The sequence below is a fragment of the Panthera leo genome, chromosome B2 (assembly GCF_018350215.1).
Source record: "Panthera leo isolate Ple1 chromosome B2, P.leo_Ple1_pat1.1, whole genome shotgun sequence".
Taxonomy (NCBI): Eukaryota; Metazoa; Chordata; class Mammalia; order Carnivora; family Felidae; genus Panthera; species Panthera leo.
In genome coordinates this window covers 128,960,919-128,985,354 of record NC_056683.1, presented here as the reverse complement: position 1 = coordinate 128,985,354, position 24,436 = coordinate 128,960,919, and the positions used below count along the sequence as shown (strand labels likewise).

General features: G+C 39.9%; 1 protein-coding gene and 1 long non-coding RNA gene across 8 annotated transcripts in view; one reads left to right on the top strand and one right to left on the bottom strand.

Annotated features, from left to right (window-relative positions):
* PHACTR2 (phosphatase and actin regulator 2) overlaps nucleotides 1–24,436 on the bottom strand; it is a 135,805-nt gene that overhangs the window by 22,246 nt on the left and 89,123 nt on the right. For all 6 annotated transcript variants that reach the window (XM_042939983.1, XM_042939984.1, XM_042939987.1 and 3 more), the window contains 3 exons: nucleotides 20,685–20,740; nucleotides 13,936–13,997; nucleotides 10,988–11,125 (listed from right to left, as the gene is read on the bottom strand). In XM_042939983.1, coding sequence (XP_042795917.1) covers nucleotides 10,988–11,125; nucleotides 13,936–13,997; nucleotides 20,685–20,740 — 256 coding nt within the window. The remainder of the gene's footprint in view (nucleotides 1–10,987; nucleotides 11,126–13,935; nucleotides 13,998–20,684; nucleotides 20,741–24,436) is intronic.
* The window catches only part of LOC122220454, a 30,163-nt gene continuing 24,865 nt past the window's right edge, over nucleotides 19,139–24,436 (top strand). Inside the window, exons 1-3 of one of the 2 annotated variants that reach the window (XR_006202860.1) lie at nucleotides 19,139–19,372; nucleotides 19,529–19,637; nucleotides 20,969–22,742. This is a non-coding gene — a long non-coding RNA (uncharacterized LOC122220454). Of the gene's footprint in view, nucleotides 19,373–19,528; nucleotides 19,638–20,968; nucleotides 24,046–24,436 lie in introns of those variants that run through there. The other variant, XR_006202859.1, reaches the window with a different exon arrangement.

Here is a 24,436-nt window from a genome sequence, read left to right as displayed (position 1 = left end):
TCCCTTACATTAGTAACATTTACAATTCACTTATAACCATATACATATGCATTTTTCCTGAGAAATTCAGTTTAAGACTCTTGGGCATATCCCATATGCACATATGCAATGTGACTTTGTCATTCCCTCATCAAGAGGTAGAGTCTGTCTCTCCAGCCTTGAATCCGGATGAGTCTTGCAACTACTTTAAGCAACAGAACACAGAGGAGGTGAGGTTGTGCTAGTCTGGGATGTAGCCCTTGACTGGTTTGGCATCCTTTGTCTCCTTCTTCCTGGAAGTCAGCTGCCATGTAAAAAAAAAAAATGTGACCACTCTCAGGAGACCATACTGTGAGAAAGCCAAGGTACAGGAAGAGGCCAGGGAGGATGGGGTGCCATGTGGGTGCCTACAGAGGCCAAGGAGCAACAAGGCACAGATGCGACAGTGAGGGAGCCATCTTGGAAGTGGTGAGCAAAATAAGATGGTTAAGTCACTAAACAGTTGATAACCCGAACACTATCTCATCTTACAAATGATAAAATGGAGGCCTTGAGAGATAGGGTGACTTGCTAGATATCGAGCGGATGTTCAAGGGCAAAGATGGGGCTCATACGTAGGCCTTCTTACTTCAAGTCCCGCAGTCTTTCCAATGAAATGAGCATCAGAGCCTAAGTCATCCAGATAATTGCCTCAGATCTCTATGCTGTGTGGGCTGGTTTGTAATTAGGAATAATGAGTCAGTTATAGGCAATGAATATGATGTGAAATTCTAGGGACTGATTATTTGGAAATATGTTATCAGCAAGACAGGACTACAGTCAATTAAAGAAATGCAATACTCCTTTCAAAAATTCACTGCAGGACTAACACAATTATATTCCAAGAATTGCTTCCTCTTACTATTTAAAGAAGGTTATGAGAGGAAAAGAGTGATTAAAGATGCTTTGTGTTCAGAAAATACAAGTACAATAATCTTAACTCCCTTCTATGCAAATGAGGCCAGCGTTTAGGCCTAATGACTTCTCCCATAAATGTAAATGGAACTGATTGTGTAGAAAGATACAGGATAAAAGAGCTAGGCTGCTGTGGTGAGATTGGAGCCTGAATGGTGCTGAGCTGGGCCCAACACTGGTAAGTCACTGAGCCAAAACCAGGTATTTCTAAGATTGGAACAAAACAAACCCCAGAAGATAGCACTGAGAGCAAATACACAGCATTTTTTGGTACCATGAGAATAATAGAGAGGAAAGAAGAAACAAAAATGACTGAAATGAAGTTTAAAATTGACTAGTGATGACCAGCGATGGAAGGTCTGCTTAATCTCTTCCAGTCAGCTCCGGGGTCATCCTGGCCAGGAGCATCAGGTAATTTTTGAAAATATGGGCCCTGCTGCCTTCTCAAATAGCATGAGCAGTGAAGCCAGGATTAACTAGAGCTCCCATCATTTGATGTCTTCTGCTTATTTCTTTGGTAAAAATCTGATGCGGAACAAGGAGGGAATTTCTTGACTACTCATCAAGCTCGATGCTATGCAGAGGTAAGTGTACTCTTCTTTGCTGCCAGGACAACCAGGAACAGGCCAAGAATATCTCGGCAGAGAATCAAAACCTCAGTCTTTCCTGTGACCTGTTTAGACAGTGCATTCCTGGAAGGGTAGTATGTTCATCTTTATGTCCCCGTTATCTAGGACAGTTCTATTTTATTCTCTTATTTTATTATTTTAAGGTTATTTATTTATTTTAGGAGAGAGAGAGAAAAAGAGAGAGCACTGTCAGTGCAGAGCCCTATATGGGGGCAAACTCACAAACCACGGGATCATGACCTTAGCAGAAAACAAGAGTCAGATGCTTAACCAACTGAGCCACCCAGATGCCCCTTTCTTCTTCTTTTTAAGTTTATTTATTTATTTTGAGAGAGAGAAAGCATGTGAGCAGGGTGAGGCAGAGAGAGAAGGAAAGAGAATCCCAAGCAGGCTCCTCACTGTCAGCACAGAGTCCGTTGCAGGGTTCAATCTCACAAACCATGAGATCATGACCTGAGCCAAAATCAAAAGTCAGGCATTTAACCTACTGAGCCACCCATGCACCCCCTAGGACAGTTAATTATTACAAGGGTTTTAATATATAAGTAATTACTGAGTAACTTCTAGGGCAAACCATGTACTATCTGAATTTTCAATTCTCTTTCACTGGATAATTTCATTCATCCATTCATTCACTCATTCATTCATTTATATATTTTTTTTTTAATTTTTTTTTTAACGTTTATTTATTTTTGAGACAGAGAGAGACAGAGTATGAACAGGGGAGGGGCAGAGAGAGAGGGAGACACAGAATCCGAAACAGGCTCCAGGCTCTGAGCTGTCGGCACAGAGCCCGACACGGGGCTCGAACCCACGGACCGTGAGATCATGACCTGAGCCGAAGTCGGACGCTCAACCGACCAAGCCACCCAGGTGCCCCTCATTTATATTTTTTAAGAGACAGAAAGAGAGACTCTCAAGCAGGCTCCATACTCAGCACAGAGCCTGACACAGGGCTCAATTCCACAACCCTGGGATCATGACCAAGAGTCCAACACTCAACTGACTGTGCCACCTAGGTGCCCCTTCACTGGATAATTTTCAACTAGACTGTAAACTGAGGTTTCAAAGCATAATGAAAACATCACCAATGGGGAACAAAGCTTAGATTATCAAGCCTGCCCATGAATGTAACACTGGTAAGTGCTACCATTTATTGATGAGCTAGAACTTCATGAATACATTACCTAATTCTCAAGATGGATATAATTGGCTCTACAAGTAAGGAAACTCCAGTTAAATGATTTAGCCAAGGTCAAACATCTCCCAAGTGGCCAAGCCAGAAATCAAACCCTTAAAAGCCCAGCTCTAAAGCCTGTCCTCTCCTCTGTACCATGGAGCTTCACAGCCTACCCCAGGGAGATGGCAACTGTCAGGTTAACCTTGATCTTCAGGCCAAGTTGATGGCCTTCTCTGGCTCTGCCTATTCTGTCATCTTAAGGCTCATTTATCCACTACAGATAGACATCATCTGTATCTTTATGTTTGTGTATCTGTTTCTAGTGCTGTACTCAAGTACATATATTTTAAAATTGAAAATTGTATTTTATTTTTTTAAATTTTTTAAAATGTTTATTTATTTTTGAGAGAGAGAGAGAGCGCGCGCGCGCGAGAGAGAGACAGGGAGAGAGAAAATGAGTAGGGGAGGGACACAGAGAGAGGGAGACACAGAATCTGAAGCAGACTTCAGGTTCTGAGCTGTCAGCACAGAACGTGACACAGGAGCTCAAACTCACAAGCTGTGAGATCATGACCTGAGCTGAAGTCGGACACTTAACCGACTGAGCCACCCAGGTGCCCTGAAAGTTGTATTTTAAAGGTGAATTAAGCTCAAATTCACAATTAATAAGGCATTTCTCCCACCACTTCTCTTTCCCAATTTGAGCAATTTAATAAGGCTACCGGATTTATGAGATTCTCTACAGCATTCTCAACAGTGTTTTCACAGAATGAGATTTGATTGGTTATTGACTGCCTCCCGATCCCTTCTCTCTACACACTTGAACTTCAAAGATTTTTTTAAATGCAAAGTCGTGTCTTAGTGGGGCCAAGAAATAGGAGGAGGAAAAGAGACAGAAGGATGGCCCCTTTGGGAGGCAGGAAGTCCAGTGTTTATTTTGAGAGCAGAGGTGGAAATACTTGATTCCAATATTTGTTTTTCTTTAAATGGGATTTATAGTTCAAAAGTGAAAAAGTAAAACTCTTTTTTACCATGAAAGTTAAATTACAGATTATTATACCTAACTGGCATAAAATACATTACTTATAGAATAAAATATATACTCGTTGAATAAAATACATGATCTTTCACCTATCATTATATATCATGAAGAGTTTTATTTTAAGGTAAAAAGCAACACAAATCCAGAAATGCTTGTTACAATAATGATGTTTAGCATGTATTATTTTCATTCTAAGATGACAAACACACTAAGACCATTAATAGTATCTCTGGGCAATAAGTAACATTTCATTATATTCCTCTTTTAACATGTAGAGAAAATAAATATTTTTTTCAGTGTTAGGTAGGTAGAAAACAATATTTTTAGAAGTTCTTAAAAGTACCATGCACTGATATGCATTATAATTGTTGTTTCTTCTTTTTATATTTTTGAATATTCTGATTTTTGCTGACAAACATGAGTCATTTGTGTATACACAATATACTATACATTAATGGCATTTTAAATTGTTGTGTTTTTCTATCTTCTATCTTTAAAAAGCATGGAACATTTTTTTAATCTAAAAGAAATGATTCTTATTTTTCTTCAAGGAAAAATATTTTACAATATAAATCCAGTTCTAAAAATGCTGTCCTTTAGAGCTTCACAAGTTGTCAGGAGAAATGGGAGAGACAATGTCACAGGAAAAATAATGAGCCTCATATGTAAGGAGGGAGGGGTTCTGGCTGAGCTCTGGGGCTCAGAGTTTGCTCTGCAGGGGAGATGCCAGTCATGTGCCTTTAAAGTGCTCTTGAACAGACACTAGGCCTGCAGAAGAAAAACTGACCAAGTAGATGTCCCCTGCAGCCTAGAAGTCCGGCACAAAAATCTATTTTTGTTTCAACACAAAATTAAAAAGAAAAATCCTCTTATTATAACTAGAGATGAAGGAGTTTAGCCTTCCAACAACAGACATGAGTTAGAAATGACTATTTCTAGGGTATGGAAAATTTAATCATTTAGACTCCCGCTGCTTCCATACTTTGTACCTGCTGTGATCTTTACTCATTTCCCGGGCCACTCCTTACCTGCCTTTGTGAAATTCAGCATTTGAATATCAAGCCAGCTGGGAATGGTGGATGTGGCAATTACATTTGTAAAAGATGGCAGCAATAACACCTCCAGCCCACATGTTCTTCTGCAATATGACCTTGCCAATCCCTCATTGAGAGGTAGAGCGAATTCCCCTCGCTCTGAAGCTGGGCTGATCTTATGACCTACTTATAAGTAATAGAATGTGGAGGAATAAGGCTGGGTGTCTTCTAAAGTAGGGTTAGATAAAGCCATACGGCTTTTACCTTGTTCTCTTGGGCCACTGGCTCTGGAAAAAGCCAGCTACCGTGTAATAAGTGTGACAAGTTTGAGGCCACTATGCAGAAGAGGCCATGTGTAGGTGCTTTGGTGGATAGCCTCAACTGAGCCCAGCTTCTGAGCCATCCTCTCTAAGATAACAGACATGTAAAGAAGCCATCTGGGACCCTCCAGAGCAACGTATCTGTCAGTTGAGGAACACTGAGTAACCAGAGTCAACCTCATGAAAAGCAGAATTGCCTAGCTGAGTCCTGACTAAATCCCCAACCCACAAAATCTGTAAGATGGAATAACATAGTTGTGATTTTCAGTCACTAAGTTTTGGGAAGTTTACTGCACAGAAATGGTGACTGGAGCAGGGACAACTGAGAGTCATTAAATAAGAGGTGAGTGACCAAAAGCCCACAACTAGGGGAGGAGAATGTAAGAAAACTTATACAACAGTGTACACAATTTCTTTCATTTTTTTAAAGATTTTTTTAAAAAGTTTATTTTTTTTAGTACTCTCTACACCCAACATGGGGCTTGAACTCATGACCCTGAGATCAAGAGAAGCAAGCTCAGGGCACCTGGGTGGCTCAGTTAGTTAAACGTCTGACTCCAGCCCAGGTCATGATCTCACAGTTTGTGAGTTCAAGCCCTGCATCGGGCTTCACGTTGACAGGGCAAAGCCTGCTCGGGATTCTCTCTCTTTCTGCCCTCTTGCTGCCCGTTCTGTGTGCATTCTCTCTCTCTCTCTCAAAATAAATAAAAAACTTAAAAAAAAAAAGAGTTACATGCTCTTCTGACTGAGCCAGGCAGGCACCTCTATACTATTCTTACAAAACGACATACCTTGACTAGCCCTTCTACTGAAAAACCAAGTAAAATGCTGTATATAACATTAAAAAATTATCTTAAGTGTACTAATTAGCTGGTAAGAAAGTAAAAAATACTTCGATGGAAAATAATAAATGAAGATGAAGTGCAGAGAAATGGGGTAAGCAGAGCACTGAAATTGGCTTTGACTTGAGGGCATTTGCTATGTGGTGACTCCAAGCTGTCATCTTCATAGCTTAGTGAGATACTGAAGACCAGAGACAAAACCTGCCCAAGGTGGAAAGTCTAATACATGATCCTCCTGCCATAGAGAGGGGCCCTTATGGTATAGCCTCAGTGAAGGCTATGCTAGAATGTCTGATCCCAGAGAACCGCACAGAAAGTGTCATGCTGATGCTTAGTGGGTGAGGGAGAATGAAATCTATCCTAAATATATGAATCCATCAGTAGCCCTCACATGGGTTTACAGTGTGAATTCATTGAGCTAAGGTGGTCTAAAACAACTCACCTTTATGTTAAAATAATATTGGATAAAATAGTCTTTACAACAGAAAGCATTTCTTGAATAGAGTCTCATAATAAAGGCTTCATCAGGAAAATGTAATTATTCTAAACATATATATCTATTAACACAATCTCAGAATACAGGAAGTAAAATTGATAGAATTATAAAGAGAAGGGAAGATCCATATATGTATTGGGAGAGATAACATATTCCTCTCTTGGTATAGGATAGACCAGGCAGACAAAAAAAAAAAAAAGTAAGGATAAAAAAGCCAAGGATACAGAAATCTGAATGAGACCAACAAGATTTAGTTTCAGACGTATTTTAAATGCCATACCCCCAAACTGAACACACACAGTTTTCAAGGATAAATGGAACATTTTATAATTACTGACCATATACTTTTAAAATCCCAGTATTTAAGGCCACACCTCAGACCAATTCAATCAGGATCTTTGGAGGTGGGTCCCAGGGATCAGCATTCTTATAGCTCCTCTGGGTGAGTGTAATGTGTAACCAAGGTTGGGAACCACTGACATACAGCGCCATATATAGCTTTCGGTGCTTATATCAGAAAAAAAGGAAAGAAGAACGTTAATGATTTAGAGTCCATCTTAAGTTAGAAAAGAACAGCCAAATAAAGGCAAGAAACTTAGAAGAAAGAAGATCAAAGAGCAAACAGCAACATAGAAAACATACTAGAGATGATCTACTCTACAGAGTTAAAGGCGTATCTTATCTCTTCTAAAGACATCAGTTCTAGGTAAATGAAGAACTTAAATGTGAAAAGCAAAACTATACATGTTTTAGAAAACAGTATAGCAGAATACATTTTGGATTTTGGTATGGGAAGAATTTTTTCAAAGAAACAAAATCACAAGCCATAAAGAAAAAGTGGATAAATTCACTGTATTAAAGGTAAGAATCTCTTTTGTCTAAACATACCATAAAGAGAATACAATGTTATAAGTCGGGAGAAGATAAATATGTATTTGCAATATAGATAACTAAAATATAGGAAGAACTCCTATGAATCAACAAGAAATTGATAACCCAAAAGAAAATAGACAAAAGACAGGCACAAAAGTAGAATCCGTATGCAGAATAGGTATGAAAATATGCTCAACCTCATTAGTAATTAATGAGAGGCAAAGTATAAGTGCAATGAGATATTATTTCATAACTACTAGGTTGTCAAGTAAAAAAAAAAAAAAAAACAAAAAAGGAACAAAAAGACTGACCATCACATGTTGGCAAGAACATAGAACTACGGGAAGTTTTAACCTTTGCTGGTGGGAGGGTGAACCAGAGCAATTATTTTGGAAAGCTATTGCCACTGCCTAATTTAGCCGAACATTCCTACATTCTAGGACCCAGCAATCCCATTGTAAGGAATATATGCAAGAAAAAAGTCCAGGATCCGTGCCCCCGAAGATGATATACGAATTTTCATAGTATATAGCTTGCGAATGTAAAATCTAGAAACTAAGTAATCAACAACTAAATGGATAATTACTTTGTGACTGATACATATGACAAAGTGTTATATTTCAGTGAAAAAGAAAAATGATGGCCTAGTGCGTTAACCCAGATTCTTTGGTGTTGACTGAATGATGCAACACCCAGAAGTACAGCATATGACGTACTTAGCCTCCAAAACTGGCAAAACTAACAAATATACAGCTATTGTTTAGAGGTATAAATAAGGTGGTTAAACTCCTAAAAAGGACAGAAAGGAAATAATTAAGAAAAAAGTCAGGGTGGTGGCTATTCTTTTTTTTAATTTTTTAATGTTTATTTATTTTGGGGGTGGGGCATAAAGGGCAGAGAAAGAGGGAGACACAGAATTTGAAGCAGGCTCCAGGCTCTGAGCTGTCAGCACAGAGCCCGACACGGGGCTCGAACCCACAAACTGTGAGATCATGACCTGAGCTGAAGGCAGATGCTCAACCAATTGAGCCATCCAGGTGCCCTGGTGGTTATTCCTTATGGAAGGGAGAGAAATGCAATTGGGAAGGAGCACACAGAGCTCTTTTCAGGTACTAGTAATATTCAGGGATTAATAAAACAGGTCTCTTCCTTTTATTAGTTAACTGGTACATTTGTTTCACACATTCTTCACCATGTGATATAATTCACAACGAAAAAAATAAAAAACCAAAATGCCAGAAGAATGTATACGACCAGAACTGAGATAGGGTTAGGGTTGAGAAAGAAATGTTATCTGTTGTTAACACTCACCCTAAAGACTGCACCTGACCTCAAGCCTCGTGTTTCTTTGTGAGGTGTCAGACAACACATGAGGTCATAAGTGAAGTCTACTGCTGCTGAACAGAGAGGGGAAAGCGCAGGAAGGAAGGCAAATAAAGCAGTGGAAACCACTCAGAATTACGTGTGAGGCAGTCAAGGGAAGAGCAAAGGGCTGCTGGTTGATGGCTGTGATTAGGATAAAACACACTCAATAGTCTTAGCTGTGTTTCACATCAGCCCAAGAGAGGCTCCCAGGGGGAGACATGTTTTTCACACCCCATGACAACTTGCCGGAGACCTGGATGTGAGGAGTAGGCAGTAGGCAAATGGCAGGCTCCCGCTGTCCACACCGTGCTTAATGAGATACCTTCAAGGCTCACCTCGAGGGTGGGAGGGGCTTGCCCCCAAATCTTCCCACCTTTCCCCTTACCCTCTCTCAGGACTCCATGCACTCTGCACTCACAGCACTTGTGTCCATGAGTATACCCTCTGACTAGAACACAAGGCTCTCAAGGCCAGGCATTCTTCTTCTTGGTAACCTAGGGAATAGCACAGGGCTGGACTTTACACAGGGGGCCTTAGGGGTGAGGGCAAGAAACCACAGTAAGTAGTTTACAGGCAATTCTTTGTAACCCATAACCTTGACATTTCCTTCAAGAAACAAGGCACTGATTAGCAGTGAGCTTGACACGGACCTGAGTACCAATCTTCTTCATCCCCTGGTGGCTTCCCTCAACCTGAGTGATTTTACCTGCCTTGGAGGAGCCTCTACCTTTAGGGCGTTCCTCAGCCTGTGCTCTCCATCCCAGCCGCAAGGGTCTCCTCCTTGCCTTTTCTACAAACATACGTTCTCCTGCTGCTCCATTGATTATGCCCTACTGTATCAGTTACTGGCCTTTTCTCCTATGTATTCAACCTTTCTTTTTCTTTTGGCCCCTTCTTTGTGGCATAAAAGATTGCTCAGGTATTTCTCGTATATATAAAAGCTTGCAGCCTCCACAATCATCACGGCTCAAGTGATTACCTCCTTCTATGGCTTCTCCTTCACAGCCAAGACTCTTGAGGTTCTATTTTATTTTCCTTTTCTCTACTAGTCAGGCTTCCACCCACCAGACTGCTAAAACGTCCCCTCTAGCCACATGACTAACCACTTGTGACCTGATCTTCTCCTTCCTAGGCTATTGGGCTACGTCTTCTCCTCTTTCCCTACCTCACAGACATTTCTTCTTCATGTTCGACTGCCTCTTCACCAATGTTGGGTCCCTTGGGTGCTATTCTTAGCCTCCCTCTACTCTCTATTATACTCATTCCAAACATCCTTCCTTTGTGATCATTTTCCTCCCTCATTTTCATTTCTTCTTATGAGCAGATGATTTCTGATCTATATCTGATACGTGCTTGAATGCAGCAGGTGTTTTACAGAATGAAACCTATTAAAGAGCTTCAGCACGGCATATAATTAAAATACTGAGCTCTAGCATTAAGACTGAATGTGGCATGAGTTTATCTGATACCAAATTTTGCTTAGAGACAAAAATTAGAAATCATTATTTGGGATATTAGGAAAACCCTAAACTGAAGAATTTGAAAACAAAAGGTTAGCAAAATTGTTTGGCTTTGGAACTATGTTACTCATAAAATAGTCTTTCTCCATGATGGGACTCACTATACATTTCAAGTTTTTCTGGACTGTGAGCTATGATATAGATTAAGAGTTGGTAAACCATGGCCTGCAGGGGAAATCTGGCCCACCACCTGTTCTTGTAAAAAAAGTTTTATTGGAACACATATACATCCATTCACTTACCTGCTGTCTATGGCTGCTTTCAGACTACGACAGAGCTGAGCTATTGCAACAGAGACTATATGGCCCACAAAGCCTAAAATATTTACTCTCTGGCTGTTTGTAGAAAAAGTGTGTCAGCCTTCATATAGATCAATACCTTTTTCACTATTAACATATCCCTTGAAAATGGTAGCTTGTATAAATTATATTTTCTAAGAGTAAGGAAAAATCATGGCTGTGGAACTACCATGCCTTCAATCCAGGTATGAATGCAGGCAGTTTACACGGTAACTAAGAACTCATTTTTTCTAAGACTTAGCTGAAAGAACTCCATTGCTATTCCTAAATGGATCACTTAAGTGGCTCAAATAACTAAAGGCAGAAAACTTTTGAGTTACGTGGTAATATCTAGCCTCCTGGGATGACTGAGTATGTGTGTGTTTGCGGGATGAGGCCACACGGATATTGAAGCTTTGAGAAAAGCAATAAAATCATAAATAAAATCACGGCTAAAACGATGAGGATTTCTTGCCTTGTCTGCAGGTGTTAACCTGGCCCAGGGCTTGTCTGCCCGGCGATCGTAGTCAGGAGACTCGGTGACTTCCACATACTCATTAAACCGCAGGATCCTTCGAGCTTGGAGCTCAGCCACTGTAGGTCTCAGGCTGAGCTGCAGGGGGATAGGGAAAAAAGGACAAGTTCAGGAGACCATTTACAGCCTCATGGTGGCAAGTTGTCTATAGAGAACTTCAAAGTTATGGTTAAACAAGGTCACTTTCAGATATCCAAAAGAGAAAAAAAAGGCAGCAGCATCTTGGGAGTTTCTAATAAGAACCAGAAAGCAGTGTGCCCTAATTCTGAAACTATAAAAATCATCATTGTTAGATAGGTCACAGGCGTTGGCAGCCATCTGCGTTATGCTATTTTCCCCAACTTGCCTGGCATTGCGATAAAGGCACCTGTCATCCCTGACACAAGGAACACGAAGCCACGCAGACACAATAGCAATCCAGATATAGGATGGCTGGCTTGGAGACTGAATCATCCAGACAAAAGCACTGTAACTTTTCGAAATGAGATCTCTGTTCCTATTATATTAAACCTCTATATTCAGAAATGCACAAAGTTATGACAAAGAAATGGTCCGGTGAAGGGCGTGTCTATGGTGGTCTTCTGGGAAAGACTAGAGACCCAGGCCCAGATTTGACATTATCCCGGTGGGAAAAGCTGCTGTGCAGAAATGCACAGGGGCATGGAGTACATTCAGTGGGCCTTAACTGGTTAAAATAGGCTGAGACCTTTAAGACACTTCTAATAACTTGGATTCCTCCTATGGTCTTAGTCAAATTCAAATTTACAGTTATATTTAATCCACCCAGCCCTGTGTATTTGTTCTCCTCTCTTGGTCCTTTCCCAAGCCCAAGAATAAAGAGAGATGGCTCTGAGAGACTAAAGATTGCTGGGCCCTAGCTGACAGGCATGATCTACTCTCTGCTACTACGGTTCATGCTTCTGTGGCCTCTCTCAGTCTGGAGATGCCATAGACCCAGGCCTCTTTTATCCATGGGGTCCATTTCCAGTACCTTTTTTACCCATAGATGTACTGTGTATACAGCCAGACCATTCATTGTCTAAGTGGTCTTCTTTGGAGAGGTTCCTTATGCATACAACTTCAATTTAAAAAAACTGAGCACCTTGACACACAAAAATGATGTGTTTGTGGAAAACAAACAAACAAACAAACAAACAAAACCCCAAAAAACCTTTCCTGAGCCTCAGTGTCCTCTTGAGTAAAATCACAGGCTGAAGCAGGTCAATGCTCTAACATTCAAGTCACTTGAGCACTCCTATAAGGGCCTGGGTCTACACTCTGAGTTCACTTGAGCTGGGGTATGGCAACCGTGACTCCTTCTAGCTTCATAAAGCCCTGGTAGGCAATGGACAGAGGGAGGAATGATCTAAATGGTTCCCTTATACTCACATGTTGTTCAATCTATATTGCTAGCTTCTTACTGCCTCTCCAGGGCATGTGGGGGAAAGGAGGTAGAGAAACCACTGCCTCTGGGGAGTGCCCAAAAGGCAAGGGACCAGAGGCCACATGGGTCAGAAATTCTCCATCCAGTCTTGCCCTTTAGGACTGTGTTATTAGTGCGATGGAATGTTCTGCACCTATGGCAGAGAGCTCTGTAGAGTGGAGGGAAGCGGGAGTCAGGGGGTCAGGCCAGGCTCTGTTGCCTCCCGGTGGGGCCCAAATGGATTGACAAAAGATGACTGTGTATGGCAGGGGTGAGGATGGACAGTGAGGAGGGGCTATTCTTATTTGTAGCTGGTAACATAACAGCCACCGAATGCCACAAGAGCCATCTCTAGAAATTCAGTTTACAGGAATTCTGTCAGCTTGATCATTACTTGACATGTAGGATCTTTGAAAAAAAAAAAAAAAAAGAGACGACTTAAGGATCTTTTTCCCTAAAAATGAAAACCAAAATCTCTCAAAATAGTCTCCAACTTTTCCATGGGAATGGAGTTTCTTCTGTATGCCTTAGAGTGCTTTTGCTGTGGACTCCCCAGCCATCTCAGATAAACGTGGGTCAGGTCACACACTTCACTGCAGATGTCATATTTTACTTATCCTGCCTTATCCAGGTGTGAAACGTATAATCTAAAGAATTACAAGTAAATCTTTATATATTTGTATAAAGATTTATAGTGAAATATAATGAAAGATAAACTCTGATAGTGCTTAATTTTTCCAAAGACTATTGTTATTCTAACACAGAAAAAGCGATGACCCTGGTGTCAGATTTATGTTTTTATGAGTGGGTGGAAACAACAGTCTGAGTTTTGGGGGTAAGCCATTTGTCAAGTTAGGTAGCCCAGCAGCAGGCAGGTTGGGTAATCAAGTTCACTTAATAAATTCCTGACCCAGCTCACACATGGAATAGTGGCAGATCTTCAATTTAATATTTATGTAATATTAGACTACACAGACTACACAGAAATAGTGTAATAAAGTGTATATTATAATAGTGTAATAAAGACTACACAGAAAACGTGAGCATTTTTAAAAACTGTATATTGAAAAAAAATAAAAATAAAAAATAAATAAAAACTGTATATTGAAATGTTAATAATGGTTATCGCTGCATAAAAGACATTTGTGTGATTTTCTTTTCTTTTTTGTTCCTCTTCGCATTTAAACAAGTATTCACACAGATTACATGCTATATTCGTAATTGGTAAATGTCATTTAAAACTTTTGATTGTTAACTTTTCAAATTAGCATATCATACAATCGTAAATATAAACATAATCCATATTATATGCATTCCATTGATCTTAATGTCTTTGATTAGGTAGTGAGCTAATCGGAGTAATTATTCCTCAGTATCAAATGTAAAGGCAGAGGGCTGATCTGCATTTAAATAATGAAGTATATCTCAAAACACACATGATCATTAACAGTCATGTTTTCATCACCTTTCTGCTGAGTCTGCGCTTAAGTTCCATTTTTGCTTCTTGTTCTTCCTCTTCATTCTTTTCTGTTTATGAATGAGGGTGGGGGAGGAAAGGCAGGAAGACTTAGTTACTATAAATGATTTTATAATCAGAAAAGTAGATCAGGCCACAACTATTTGACTTAGATAATGATCAAACACTCTGACATAAAAAGTTGTCAAAAGATTTTGCAGAAAGATCGATCATTAATTTATATATTACTTTTTCTCCTTATGGGATCGGTTTCCTTACTGACTATAAACCTTTTTGCTTCCTGACTTCATATTGTGTTCTGAAAAAAACTATAAGGGTGTCCACACTGGTGAAAACCTTTCATTGCTGAACATCTCATGGGCTTATAAGCACAATTTATCAGAAGGCAGATAAAAATTTACTTCTGGATCTGGCCTTCACATAAAGATCTGAGACATATCAAAAGAGCAAATTAGAACCATCTGATGCATGTCTGAGTTGATGTCCATTCAAATCCAACCAAAATACTTGATTTTGTCTGCTTTGGTTTCCACAGTAGCAGAATGCAGTCATTTCTTTGGAGTCTGACTTCAAACCAGAATGTTCTGAATGGGGTTATTATGGTGTACTGTTGATGGAGATGATTTATTTTCTTGTGACTTGACTTTCCAAAGTCTTTTTTTTCTCTAGTGCTTCACCAAATAGTAAAATTTAACGGCCAATTTAATGAATGCTGTCCAACGGATGGGATTAAGAGAAAAATGACCAGGAATTTTAAAGAAATAAATACCCCTTCAGATCTTAATCATTACTTATTTGATGAACTTTTCTCTGTTGCTTCCAATAGCTCATCGTTTGTTTGATACATGAGCATAGATTTTACTTCTTGGACACCAACGCTTACAAAAGATGATCTCTTAGAAGATGCTGTTACAAATTCTATCGAAGGAACATCACACAATACAAAAAGGCTCAACCAAAACGTTGAAAAAGAAAAGTCTGTTCTATGAAAAGATAAATTTGTTTTAAAAATTCAAATAGACCTCTTACTATTAAGACTGTTTTTATAATGAATAAAACATCAGTATTCAATATTTGCACCAATTGTATTTGTTAGTTGAACAGGCTAAATTCTCTATTAACTTCCCATATCTGGACAGAGAAAAGTTTCCACATTCTTCCAAAATACTAATTTTAATTCATAAGAAAAGGAATGCTGAGTCTGGTTATTTAGACAAAGAGTAAACATAAGCTGAAATCACCCTGCGAGATAAGAAACAGGCAGTTAGTACACTTTCAGGAAGTGCCTGTGTGTCAAACAAATTTTGTTATAATTCATATTTCCGCCTATGAAAATACTGTGGGTTTTTCTAATTGCTTCACAAAATATATATCCTTTGATATCCTTAAAATATATCCTTAGGGTCAAATATTTACTTTATATGAGTTGGGCAAGGCATGTAGGTTATAAATTATACATAACAGACAAAAGCTAAATTTGTGGTTCATGTGATTCAAAGGAAGGCTTTACAAGGTCAGCCTTTAATGATATTACTAATAAAAAGAAAAATATAATCTTCAAAGCATTTTAGTCAATTCTTCCTATAAAGTGATTGTGCTATATTTTTAAAGGTACTTTTCAAAGACAGAAAAGTGGATATCTAATATGACTCAAAGCCAACAAATGCTTTAATTTTTGTGAAGGAATATTGGATAATTTCATCTTATTAAGCAGACTGTACATCTGAGTGATAGCAAGTTACCTATTTAAAAAAAGAAGGGCCAACTGCAGTTGAGGAAGTTAAATAAACAGAATTCTACCATGTGGGAATTCGTTTTTAACATCAGGAGCTGACTTCCTTACATATTTCCATATTTGAAATCATGCTTTTACCTTTTTTATTTTTTTAAGTTTTTTAATGTTAATTTATTTTTTGAGATAGAGACAGAGTGTGAGCAGGGGAGGGAGGGAGACAGAGAGAGGGAGACACAGAATCCCAAGCAGGCTCCAGGCTCCGAGCCATCAGCACAGAGCCCGACTTGGGGTTCGAACCCACAAACCGTGAGATCATGACCTGAGCTGAAGTCAGATGCTTAACCGGCTGGGCTACCCAGGTGCCCCTGAAATTGTGCTTTTAAAGAAGTTAAAGAAGGTAAGAAGTGGAGGGAAGTCAACATGACTGATCTTCTGAATCTTTTTAAATACTCGTAAAATCTCTTACAAAGAATCAAGGTCAAATCTTAGTTTAAAAAAAACTCACTGAGTTGAAATGAAATGAAATGAAATGAAATGAAATGAAATGAAATGAAATTTAGTTATTTCTTTTTTGAAAGAGAGAGAGAGAGAGAGAGAGAGAGAACTGGTGAGCAGGGGGAGGGGAAGAAGGAGAGGGAGAGAGAGAATCTTAAGCAGGCTCCAGGCCCAGTGCAGAGCCGACACAGGGCTTGATCTCACAACTGTGAGGTGAGATCATGACCTGAGCTGAAATCAAGAGTGGGACTGACTCAGCCACCCAGATGCCCCTCACTTTTCTTTTTTAACGTTTTCTTTGTTTCTCTGTTTAGTAAAGGACTAATTATACAGTAGGATGTACACCTTTCTGGTCACTCTAAATAGACTGGAGGGATATTCATGAAGGAAGTGACGTGACTCATTGACAAACCTTGCCTTTAGTAACTCCATCAAAGCAGGGGGGTGGATATTTCAGAGCAGTCACAGGAAGCATTTGCCATAAACACACAAACAACACATGTGGTTTAATAACCATGGGCACTACAGGAAACCTACCCAGCTAGCAAGTGTTGCCCAGAGCATTTTAGGGATGAGCTAAAAGGAGAAGACAGAAAAGCACCAAAACATCAGCAACTGGAATATCATATTCCCGAGTCATCGATTCAGATAAACTAAGTTTAAAAAAAGCCAAATATTTGAGGCACCTGGGGGGCTCCATTGGTTGAGCATCTGACTCTTGATTTTGGCTCAGGTCAGGATCTCACGGTTTGTGAGTTCAAGCCCCACATGGGGCTCTGCACTGACACTGTGGAGTCCACTTGGGATTCTCTCTCTCCTTCTCTCTCTGCCCCACCTCACTCTCTCTCTCTTTCAAAATAAACAAATAAACTTAAAGCCAAATATTTTTTGTGGGTTTTACATGGTTTTATATGAAACCATGAAAATGAAAATGTATTTATACACTTACTTTGAAATGCATCAAAAAAATAACATGGATCAATGTAAGGACAGACATGTGATAAAGCAAGATGTGATAAAATGTTAATAGTAGATTATAAATAGTACATGTATGGGTGTTTACTATAAAAATTTTCAACTTTTCTCTATATTTAAAAAATTTCAGGGGCGCCTGGGTGGCTCAGTTGGTTGAGCATCCGACTTCAGCTCAGGTCACGATCTCATGGCCCGTGATTTCGAGCCCCGCGTCGGGCTCTGGGCTGATGATGGCCCAGAGCCTGGAGCCTGCTTCCGATTCTGTGTCTCCCTCTCTCTCTGACCCTCCCCCGTTCATGCTCTGTCTCTCTCTGTCTCAAAAATAAATAAACGTTAAAAAAAAAAATTAAAAAAAAAATAAAATAAAAAAAATTTCATAATAAAATGTTGGGAAAAAATACAGCACTCAATGGCCTAATATACTTTTTCTCTAGAGAATATATAGCTATTGTCATAGCTAAACAGATCTGCATCTCCTATGCCTGCCCTGTAAAAGGTGTTCCATGAGTATCTCTTTTTCTGGTAGGCAAAAGTTGACCTTTCAAGCACCAGAACTTGCTTTCTATTTTAATAATATTAAGGACTTGGTTCTAAAATGTACAATTAAACCTAACTTTATAGTTTTGTTTTTTGTTTAAAAAAGCCTAGATGCAGTAAAATAGGAAAGAGATGGAATAAGATGTGTTATGGTGACTGATAAATTAAGGTATAAAATGTGCCCCTGGTCTCCACTGAAAGTGAGATCTGCACTGACTGCCACCTGACTCATGTTTAATAAACTAATGATGAGCTTGGATTTGACAGCTGCTGAATTAGTTTACTCTGGGAATGAATTCCCTAGTCTGTCAAGAAAAGATGACCCAGTTAAAATAAGTGTCCTTAAAAACAAACAAACAAACAAACAAACAAACAAACAAACAAAAAACTGGCGGTGCCTGGGTGGCTCAGTCAGTTAAGTGTCCAACTTCGGCTCGAGTCATGACCTCACGGTCCATGAGTTCGAGCCCCGCATCAAGCTGTGTGCTGACAGCTCAGAGCCTGGAGCCTGCTTCGGATTCTGTCTCCCTCTCTCTGCCCCTCCCCCGTTCATTCTCTGTCTCTCTCTGTCTCAAAAATAAGCAAACGTTCCAAAAAAAAACAACCACACCATCTCACACACAGACTTTTTTTAAATAGTCAATCATACTGCTTTTGAACAAAAGCTGGAGATGAAATAAACACACAAAAAAGAGTCATCTATGTGGAAGAACCCAGAGGCACACAGGGGCTGAACACAGTATTATAAGCTATGCCATTCAGTTCCCTGGGACCGCTCAGTGGATTGCTCTGGATGACCTCTACCAGTTCTCTTTTCTGCTTCCCTTGGCCATACAATATTATGTCAGGAGATCATAAGCCAGTTATCAGCCTCTCCAGACTGGAAATGTGTCTTTTGTTTCCAGAATAAGCATGGTTAGATAAACTAAGAAGGAAGTAAAAAAGGACTGGAATCAAATCTGAAGTTGACTTTGGCGTTTCCCTCTTCCCTGAACCTCCAGGAAAATGGGGTATAGAAGCCAAGACAGCACTTAAGATCAATGTGTGATAAATTTCTACATCTATGAAATAGTTCCTCAAATAACCAAACAGCAATGTGGTTTGGCACCATTTGTCTCACAGAAGCAGAAAAGAATTACCCAGAATTCGCTCTTCCTTTTTTTTTTACCCGCCCCCCCCCCCCCCCCCCCCGCCAGGTATTGCATCAGGCATCCAATAAGACATAATCTTTGTGTTTTAGGAGCTTACGGTCTGCTCTTGAGCTTACCTAAAATTTAGTTCAAGAAATATTTTCCAGGGACCTACTATCAAAAGCCATGAGCTTTTTTGGTTTTGTGTTGTTGTCAAAATTAGATGTTGCTTTCATCCTTCCTCAGAAAACTAAAACACAATTTTATTTGCTTTTCTACCCATGACTTTCTCCATCTCTGTACTGGCTCTTCTACATACTGATGGTCACGTTAAGCCCTTCTTTGGGTTCTATTCCAGTTTTGCTCACAAACGGCCAGAAAAAAGCATTCCAAGGAAAGAATCCCATAGACTCAGTTCCTCTCACTGTTCAGTCTTCTTTGTTGGGTTGTCTTAGTAATAGCAAGTATAGTACAAACGTATCATTAAAATCTTTCATTCCTGGGGTACCTGTGTGGTGCACTCAGTTAAGCATCTGACTCGATCTCAGCTCAGGTCAGGATCTTGAAGTTCATGAGTTTGAGCCCCGATGTGGACTTTGTGCTGATGGTGTGGAGGCCTGCTTGGGATTCTGTCTCCCTCACTTCTCTCCCCGCCCCTTTCTCTCTCAGAATGAATAAATAAACTTAAAAAAATTCTTTCATTCCTTAGGGAAAGAAAACAACTCAGATTGAAGAATGGGGATCATCCAGACAAGAATTACCTCTAAAAGCCTGATCGAAAAAGATGTCCAGCATGCCCGTAGCTCATTGCTATTATGGTACTATCCGGAGCTCTGCCCAGCCCTGATGTTTTTATATTTCGTACAATAAAAAGCTCTTCTGAAACTGGGTTAATAATATATAAAACTGCAGCTAGGCTCAGCTTAAAAATATCCATTACTTAAGTCACTGTGGTTGGTAACCACATGGACACAGTATATAATGACAAACTGTGCTTCTATTAGTTTTATAGCTTTAACATACGAACTCCAATGAAGTTCTACTGGACTAGCGAGTAAGAAGTAAAGTCAAAGAAAACAGAAGGGAAAAGAGAAAGGGAAAATAAGGTAGGAAAATGAATGGAGAACTCCTTAACTCCTGAGAAATTATAAATAACTCAAAAGGGAAACAGAGTTATCATAACAAAGGAAAATGAAAAGGGCTCAAGAATTTCTTTTACCATAATTCTGTTTTAAATGGAGTCATTTGTTAAACCTGGCAACAAACTGTATTATTAATAATAATATAGGAATGTTTGATTTATTTCCTTGGGGATTCTTTGGCTTTTTCTTTGACATTTATTTGCAAGCAGACTAGAGCATTTTCTTCTATTTAACATTTGGGTAAAAGAATACATGGGTATATTTCATCTTTCTTAAAAACAACTGTCACAACCATGACTCTGGTCTGGGGGATATCAGGCTCAAAGCCATAAAATGAAATACAACTTTCAAGAAATTATTTTTTGAATTCTACTTATTTATTTTTAGAGAGCTAGAGAGAGAGAGTGCACAAGTAGGGAAGGGGCAAAGAGAGAGGGAAAGAGAATTCCAGGCAGGCTCCAGGCTATCAGCCTGGAGCCCCACATGGGGCTCGATCTCACAAACCGTGAAATCATGACCTGAGCGGAAATCAAGAATTGGGTGCTTAACTGACTGAGCCATCCATGCACCCCATTTTTTTAATTATCTAGAAATGTGATCTAAACGGGCCATTTTAATCATTCGTGAATAAACATGGAGGTTTCCTACTGATAAATGGATCATCTCTGAAGGGAGCTTGTTAATGGTTACATGAGAAATCACCAAATAAGATAAGATACTCACGTTTTAGGATATTTCTTTGCTCTAATTCTTCAGTTGTGGGCCTCTGGCTAAGTCTCCTATGATGACAAAAAGGATATATTGTAGGTTACAAACAAGACCTCCTTGATGCGAAATGTGAAATAAAATAACAAAGAAAGCTTTATTCTTTTCCTGTTTGAGGAAACACAAATCCATTTTACACCTACAAAATAAAAGTCTCCTTTCTGTTAGTTTGGAGACTAAAGACTGTCTGAGACTGGTACCTACTCCCCTGATCCATTCTTCCTCCTCTCTTTTACATACAGAACCTCCTGAGCTGTGGCTGTGGTCCCCCAACTACAGACTTCTGCCTCCCCAGCCACAAGGTGCGGTTTTGCGACTGAGTCCTTGCAATGGGATATGAACAGAGTGGTATCTGTAACTTCTGCTTTTTACCCTTAAAATGACTGTGTATTTCCTTTTCTTTCTTTCCTTCTTCCATGGGCTAGAACTCAAACATGGTCACGTGAGCCAGCTTGGATCACGCAGATGAGAATATCCATGGGGATGGAAAAGCAATAGGACAGAAAGAATCTGAGTGTCCAGCTAACTATAAGGAGTGGGTGGGGAGTCCCACGCATCCTGGAGAGTCCACCTACCTCTGGACTGTTCTGTGGAAAGGAAATAAACATGTGGAAGTGTCTTATTTGGACCACTGCACTTTTTGGTTTCTGCCAGAATAGCTTAGCCTATCTCCTAATTAACATACAGATCATTAGAATATAAAGAAGTCTTCTGCTTAAGAGTTTATACTAACTCAAAAGATGGTTGATCCACACTGGACAGTGTAGTAATTCCCGTGAAATACTGCTTTTGTGACCTCAAATGGATTTATAATACATGTAGTAGAGTTATTTTAAGATATATGGACCCTTCCCACCTGTTTTTGAGAAAAGCAGGCTCATTTAAAAAAAAATTTTTTTTTGAGAGAGGGAGCGAGCGCATACATGTGCGTGCAATCGGGCGAAGGGCACAGGGAGAGGGAGAGAGAGTCTTAAGTGGTCTCCATGTCCAGCAAGGAGCTCAATTCGGGGCTCGATCTCATGACCCTGAGATCATGATCTGAGTGGAAATCAAGAAGCCGATGTTTAACCAACTGAGCCACCCAGGTGCCCCAAGCCAGGCTCATTTGTGACTAGTAGCTACCTATTTGTAAACAAAAGCTGAATGTCCTATAACAACTCTTTATACCTTTTCTTCGTCTTGTTTACAGTGTTAATTTGTTGTTAATTACAGAAAAAACTTCTTCCGGATGTAGGTTGAGTTTGCACAAATTAAACTAATGTATATGAGATGTAATCTTACTTAAAGATACTATGAATTATAAATGTTCCAGCTGTGGCAGAAATGGCGTGGGGAACTGAAATCAATGTTATTTTAAAGACCTCATTAAAAATTTTGTTAAAGTTTAATTTTCATCAGAGCTACCTTGGAAGTAACTTGCATAATTGAGCTTACAAAAGAACCCAGTGAACTACCATGCCAACCACCCATGTACCCTGTTACACATCTGCACTCTCTCATCCACCAAAGACATCATCCTTCTTTTGTTTATGGGGTTTCCTCCCTCAGGAATACCTTTCTCTCTTTCTCTACCTACAGAAATCGTACAAATGACTAAAATAGTACCCTTCGGTTGGGTGTTTGACCTGTCCTATCCTGTCCTGTGAATTCTCTGCCCCTATACAGCAGTCATACAAAGATCACACCTCTATTAGAGCACTTACCACACAAGTAATAATAAAGGTAAGACGATAATCATAGCTCTTGTTAGTTCATACTCTTAAAGTCCCAGGTGCTGTGCTAGGTGCTTAACTTACATTATCGTGGATCCTCAAAACAACTCAGCAAGGGAGTAGCCAGTTCCCATTTTACAAATGAGGAAATAACATTAAGTCACTTGCTGAATATCAGGTACTAGTGAAAGTTAGAGCAAGGTCTCACACCCAGTTCTCTTGACCTAGATGTTGGTGCTTTTCACATGACCTCACCAAGGAGGATGTCAGTCTGTCTCTTCCACGACACATGGAGTCCCCTAAGGTAGGGACTATGGGTGATTTATCTTTAACGGCAGTGATCAGATGTGTGATATTTGTAAAGAAACAATTCTGCAAAATTTACATATTTAAAACTACTCAGATAAAATATTTTCTGGATGTGGTCTATGTGCATACTTTCAGAGGCTCTTAAACTTTTAGGGGTTGGGGGGAGGATCCTTTTATCAAACAGACAGAAGAGGCTGTTCTGGTTGGATGGTTAAGCCTGGGATGAAGGAGTCCCTCCCGTCCCACCCCTAACACACACACACTGCCCTGGATCCCCTCCATAGAAGCCAGAGTGTTCCCTCCAAGAAATCCTTGATGAGGCGGTTGGAAAATCTGCTCTCTGCTTACTTCACAAGGTTCTCCATCAGCGCCCTGTTTTTGAGCATTTGGTTTGTTTTAGTTGTCACTGCTATAAATAGCCTTGAAATAAACATCTTTGTAAAATATATAGGTGTTTGTTTTTTTTTTTCTCTCTTCTGGATTATTTCCTTCTTGTATAGGCTCTCAAATGACCTCACCATGTAAAACAATTACCACGTAAAACAATAGACTGCTACACAATTCCTTTTTTTTTCTTTCACACTGTTAGGTTCTTCTTCAAAAATACTGAACAAAGTTGCCGCTTTTGGGTTTCATTTTTAAGAATGTTTTACCTGTTTAACATATATATAATTATTTAAATCAATAATAAAAATATTTAATTTTATTAAGTGCTTGCTATGATCCAGGCACTCAAGTGCCTTCAGCGTATCATCTCATTTATCCACCCCAAGCCGTTGCTTGGTCCCATCTGCCAAACAGATAACAGCCTCAGAACCCTCACATGCCAGCCCTGTAGGTATGACACAGTCACAGAAGTCTTCCACTTCTAAGCAAGTGGAAGGGATTTCTTCCACCTCCAAATCCTGCCCTGGGATCTCAGACTACTCCCTTCTCCCAACTGACGGGAGAGTGAGAGAAGTCAGCAAAATAGCTCATACTTAAATATGCTTAAAGTGATCATGGAAAACAAGGCTTTGGCACTCGCTTCTATTAAAGGTGCCAGTTAAGGGCGCCCGGGGGGCAGGGGGGCTCAGTCGTTAAGCATCTGACTTCGGCTTAGGTCATGATCGCACAGTTGATGAGTTCTAGTCCCACATCGGGTGAGCACGAGCCCCACTTTGGGTGAGCTTGCGCCCCACGTGTGGTGAACATGAGTTCACCTGTTTTGGGTGAGCATGAGCTCTGGGTGAGCTCCGCTTCTCTCTCTCTCTCTCTCTCTCTCTCTCTCCCTCCCTCTCTCTCTCTGCCCCTTGTGGGATTCTCTCTCTCTCTGCCCCTCGCTCACTTGTGCCCTCTCTCTCTCTCTCTCAAAACAAAAACAAAAAAGCTGCCAGTTAAATGGACTTCCGAAGTCACTGGTAGCAAAAGTAGAAACCCTACAATGGCTGGAGGCAGAAAGAAAAATCAGATAACCATTTTTAAAAAAATTTTTTTAATGTTTTTATTTTTGAGAGACAGAGACAGAGCATGAGCAGGGGAGGGGCAGAGAGAGACAGGGAGGCACAGAATCTGAAGCAGGGTTCAGGCTCTGAGTTGTCAGCACAGAGCCTGATGTGAGGCTCGAACCCACAATCTGTGACATCATGACCTGAGCCGAAGCTGGACACTTAACCGACTGAGCCACCCAGGCGCCCCAGATAACCATTT